This window comes from Equus quagga, chromosome 2, assembly GCF_021613505.1.
Source record: "Equus quagga isolate Etosha38 chromosome 2, UCLA_HA_Equagga_1.0, whole genome shotgun sequence".
Lineage (NCBI taxonomy): Eukaryota > Metazoa > Chordata > Mammalia > Perissodactyla > Equidae > Equus > Equus quagga.
This window is the reverse complement of record NC_060268.1, coordinates 12,765,919-12,771,107: the sequence shown is the minus strand read 5'-3', so window position 1 is coordinate 12,771,107 and position 5,189 is coordinate 12,765,919. Positions and strand designations below refer to the sequence as shown.

The 5,189-nt window shown below is 59.2% G+C and overlaps 1 protein-coding gene across 1 annotated transcript; it reads right to left on the bottom strand.

Annotated features, from left to right (window-relative positions):
• Window positions 1-2,981: 2,981 nt before the first annotated feature.
• Window positions 2,982-4,793, bottom strand: NKX2-8 (NK2 homeobox 8). The gene is made up of 2 exons (XM_046655485.1): window positions 4,399-4,793; window positions 2,982-3,725 (listed from the first exon to the last, which is right to left on the bottom strand). The coding sequence occupies exons 1-2, from the start codon at window positions 4,547-4,549 to the stop codon at window positions 3,169-3,171; spliced, it is 708 nt and encodes a 235-aa protein (XP_046511441.1). The 5' UTR covers window positions 4,550-4,793; the 3' UTR covers window positions 2,982-3,168.
• Window positions 4,794-5,189: the final 396 nt, after the last annotated feature.

The following is a 5,189-nucleotide window of genomic DNA, read 5'->3' as shown; positions in this document are numbered from 1 at the left end:
CAGATCCTCTCTGTCACTTACTAGCTGTGTGACCCTGGACTAGTTATTTAGAACGTCTTTGGCCTTCAGTTTCCTCATCTGTAAAGTGGGAATAGTTGTACCATCTTATGGGTTGTTGTGAAGACTGAATGAGTTAATACGAGCAAAAGAACTTAGAATATTGCCTGGTACACAGGACATGTCAATAACTGTTAGCAACTACTGTGACATCATGTGATCAGCGTCTCTGAGTGGCCCTGAGCTGTGCAGGGTGCTTTTGGCATGCTCTCTCACTCTTCCAGACTATCCATGAGACACGTCTATGACGGTTGGGTAGTCCACATATGGTCACCACATCAAGATTATAATGGTCCCCCTTCAGGAAGCCTGCAGGGTTGCTTAAATGTGGGTGAAGCTGAGGACAACGGTAATGTGCTATGAAGTCCACAACTGCTATGGGCAAGTCACTCCTACATTGAACCTCAATTTCCTCTCTGTAAAATGGGGGCATTCGACATACAGTGCAGGAGTTTCTATGAGATCAATCATGAAAGTGCCTAGAACCATGCCTGGAACACTAGAAATGTTAATAAACATTTGCTGAGTGCGACTCTGCCGTGGGATGCTGGTGATGGGTGCCAGGTCTGAAACACTCTCCTCGTGGGAGGGAGAGCCCTGCTGTTAGCCACTGGCAGAGAGGCCTCAGGGTTAGCTTCTCTGCCCAGAGCCTGGAAGAATTGATTTTTCAGGTCAGAAAGGACATTGGCATTTATCTTTTCCAGTTTATCACAGGTGTGAACAGAAGACAAGTGACAGCCTGAGTCTCTAAAATGGGTCACTGGCGAGGCGAGTTCATTGTTAACTCTCCCCTATGGCTCTTCCTGAGGAGCAAAGGAAACAGCAACAGTTATACATGACGGCTCCTGAGGCCAACGTTATAGGAAGTCCCTGCCCACCTCCTGCCCAGGACACAGGCTGGCTCGCTGGTGGGCATCCTGCTATGGCTCTGCCCACCTCGCTCGCTGGGAAGCCAGTAAATGGTCTTTCTCACAGGCAACCACTGGATGAATTTCATTGAGGACATGCTCCCGGACACCACCTCTCTCCAAAGTCCAGACTCCTTAGTCCTATGGGGCTCAGAGCTCACAGGCTCTCTCCACCTTGCACACCCCAAGACCTGCTTTCTCTGGAGCTCCAGGAAAAGAAAAGACAAGAAATTGAACAGGTGGTGATTTTGTACTTTCTCCCCAAGAATATTCCGGTCTTTGTCACCATCAATAGCAGGAAACAAGCTACAAATCTTTACCTCCATTCTTGAGGAAAACACCCCTTCAGGAAGAAGAACACGGAAGAGCCAGGCTCCCAGCCAGCCGACACAGGGACATGTCCCCACCCGGGCCACCTCCAGAAATCTTTTCCTCCTTTTCTTTCTCATCTGCTCTGCCAGGGCGAACTGGAAAGCCCCCAGGGCAGTTTCCAGTATATGTCTTACAATGTCCAGGCTCCATCCCCAGCAATCATTTATTAGAAAGAGGTTTTATGATACAAATTTGATAATCTCCCATGCACACTGGCACTGTTCTAATTGAAGTTGTAAGCCCATAAAATTCAAGCCCTTTGTCTTCCTGAAGGCCACAAGGTTTAAAAAGATACTATTGTCCTCCCTAACACCCACTACATTGTCACCAGGGACTGATTAAACAGAGTCCTGAATGGAAACAGTGCGGATTTTGTCTAGGTCCTTTTCAGGCCTGACAATGCCCTTTTCAGTTCCCAAGACAAAAGGAGGTTTAAGGATCGAGATTCTTCTAAGATAACGGCATCCATATGGAAGGCAAGGTGGCCAGCAGCTGAGACCCAAACACCCCACTCCCTTCCCCCTCTGCCCTCCTCTCTCTCTCCCCACCCCCCAAAATCCCAGGTGATAACACTGCCTCAGCCGCCCTTCCTCCTCCTCCTCCTCTTGGGACAGGAAAGCCAGGGCCCCAAACAGGTCGGATGCCTACTCAGAGACCTCACTGAGCCCTTGCTCCCTCCCCTGGATCCGACCGAATATGCTCTGCTCACACGCATCTCCCTGCAGAGAGGTCGTCACTTCTCGGAGAGTGACCACCGCACAGGAGGCCCTGTGGCTCCGGAAAGCAAGGCGAAGAGCAGGGCTGGGACACTAGATCGCCCAGCCTAGCGTGCACTGGGACCGCGGGCAAAATGAGACCAGCGGATCCCAGAGCCATGGCTAGGCCACTGGGGCTCTCCAAAGCTGTCCTCCCTCAGGTGGCAGCCCTGAGGCGGGTCATTCCCCATCACCCTTTGATTTCCTTAGCACGCCACCCCCTCCCCATCCCACCCCGGGGACCAGGTGTGGCGTCAAGTCGCGGCAGGAAATCACAGGTGCCAAATGAGGCACGTGCAGGCTTAACTGGGGGACACAAATTCTCCGGGTGCTCTTCGGGCCCCTGAACCCTCGGCTGCCGCCCTCTGGAAACGGACGGCTTGCAGCCAGGCCCCGGTGGCTGCGGGCCGCCCCGCAGGCTCATCTCCGGAGAATCCCTACAGAGCAGCTCATTATGCCGGATTGTGGCCAACTGGGTTGACTTTCGGTGTGTGAAACGCCGGCAGCTCCAGGAGTCCGGAGGGGCCTCCGCATCACTTCGGGGCCAAAGCGACCTCCCCCTAACAGGGACCCCAAGGTTGCCTCTGCTCCCCCCCCCCCCATCTTCCTAGGCCGTGTTGGGACTGCCATCTGCCCGTCGACCCAACTCGGGGTGGACCTTCACCGAGGCGGTCAAGGAGTGGACTGGCGCCCCAGCTCAGGTCGGGCAAGCACAGCTCCCATCTCCCTTCCCGGCAGGCGCGCAAGGGGACCCAACCCTACACATTTTATTCTCGCACCACAAAGAGGAAAAATATTCTATTTCTTTTAAAATAAGTTGCTTCCCATACAAATAGCTATTTTAAAATATACAAATAAAGTTCAAGCAATAAAATCTAGCTCTGGGGCTGGCGGTAGAGGGAAGAGGCGAGCGGGGATCCGGGCGAAGGCTCCCCGCGTGCGGGCTGCAGAGGGCGGAGCGGAGCCCGCAGGGAGGCGGCCCGGGGAGCGCCCCAGGCCTCGGGCTCCAGGATCGCTGCGGCCGCAGAGCGCGCTCCCAGGTCCGGGCGGCTGGGGGTCCGCGCCCCGCTGCTGCCTCACCAGTTCCAGGAGACCAGCGCGGAGGGCGCTAAGTGCTGGTAGGCGGGGAAGAGGCCGAGCGCCGCGCCGGGCCCGAAGGCCGCGTAGCCCGGCAGGGGGCGGGCGGCGGCCGGGGGCGCGGCGCTCTTGGCCCGGACGGCGGCCGGGCCCACCTCGCCGCCACCGCCGCACGGCTGCCCGTCGCGCACCAGCACGGGCACCACCACGCGGCGCAGCAGGGCGGGCGCGGCGCGCAGCTCGGCAGCGGCTGCCAGGTCGGCTGACTCGGTGGCACCCGGCGCGCGCGCGCGCTTCAGCTTGTAGCGATGGTTCTGGAACCAGATTTTGACCTGCGTGGGCGTGAGGCGCAGCAGGCGCGCCAGCTGCTCGCGCTCGGGCGCCGACAGGTAGCGCTGCTGCCGGAAGCGCCTCTCGAGCTCCAGCGTCTGCGCCTTGGAGAACAGCACCCGCCGCTTCTTCCTCTTCTCGGCGTCCGAGCCCGGAGACCTGGGCCGGGCGGACGGCCGCTGCGACGAGTCAGGCGGGCTGGTCTCGGGGCTGCTCTCGTCCGAGGCTGGGGATGGCAAGGGAGACACGGCCCGGTGAGACGCGGGCCCTCCGCGCCAGCTGCCTCTTGCGCGGGCGCCGAGCCACCGGCCGGAGGGCGCCCCCGCTCGCCCGCGGCTTTTGGGGTGAAGCCGTTTCCTTCCCTGGCCACCCTCTGGACACCACCTCTCCGAATTCTGTAACCCTTTATACCCCAACCTGACTGCGCCCCCAAAGAAACGCACCGTGGGGCCCTCTTAAAGCAAGTCGCTGCGCTGGCAGAAGAATTGACCTCAAGCTGGCTCACCAACGCGGGCCACCTCCAGGTCTACTGCACTACGGTTTGCAAAGCCCTGAATCCAGGGGAGCTGAGCCGCCAATGCTGCCCATCCCAGACCGAGGCTGGAGGACGTGGCCGTGTTTTCAGGCTTTTAAGGGCAGCGTTTTAAATATTTAAGTATTCTGACCCCTGGAAACAGAAACTCAAAGCCCGGGGCGTTACTGCCAGGTACAGGGATCTGCTCTCAGGATGTCCCGATTGGGGGACGCATGGCATGGGGGTTTGAGGAGGACAGATCCTCCGGTTCCAACCCTGAAGAAATTCAGCCCCTGGGCTGGGGTGTCGGCTTCCCAGCCCCGCATGGGCCGGGTGCTTCGTTCTGTGCCCCCCTCCACTGCCGCCCCGTCTTCCGCTCACTCACAGGGGTAGTGGCCGCGCTCCGATTCCAGCCAGGTGGCGCAGGGGCCTGGGGCGCCTAGCTCCGACTCTCGCCTGCGCAGGTGCTGCGCGTCTTGCTCGGGTAAATCCAGGAGCCTGCGCACGGTGAAGCCGAGGCGCCCAGCGGTGGCCATGGCCGAGGAGGGGAAGGAGGCGGGGGCAGGGCGGACTGGGAAGCGAGGGGCGGCCGGGGACGCCGCTTCTATGGGTGGGCGCGAGAGGCGCACGCCATGAGCTGGCTACCCAGCTATTAGCGCGCTTACAGAGGCATCTCTGTTTATATAAACAGCTCTTCCCACCCGGGAGGCTTTGAAAGCCGGGGTCCGGGTTTCCAGGGTGTTAAGTACCTGAATGAGTGCTGGACCAAAGCCCCGGCGAGCCCGGAAGGTGCCACCTCCGTCCCCGCCCCGCACCCCGCCCCTCGGCGCCCCGTTACCTCCCAGAGGAGGCAGGAAGCAGCCCTCGGCATTAGCGATTCTGTCTGATTCGCCCAAAGTGGGGACAGATAATGGGAATTGTTACCAATGAATAACATCTTGGGTGGCAAGCGCTGGCCACCACCCGCCCGTCCCAGCCCCAGCTTCCTCCTCCTCCTGGGGTGACACAGGGCCTGGCCCCGCGGGAGCGCCGGGAAGGACGGGGGCGGCATGGGTGGGTTTATGAGCACCCAGGAATTTATTCCCTGTTTGCTTTATCCCTCGAGCTTGTTTGCTGGAGGGTTCGTTTCCCGCAATTATCCGGAAAGTGATTTACAAGGCGGCGTTAAGCTCTGGC

Excerpts from the sequence above, each read along its gene's own strand:
- NKX2-8 (XM_046655485.1), bottom strand. The coding sequence starts at position 4,549 with ATGGCCACCGCTGGGCGCCTCGGCTTCACCGTGCGCAGGCTCCTGGAT. Across the intron at positions 3,726-4,398 it reads GGAGCGCGGCCACTACCCCT|CCTCGGACGAGAGCAGCCCC; the intron begins GTGAGTGAGCGG and ends TGCCATCCCCAG.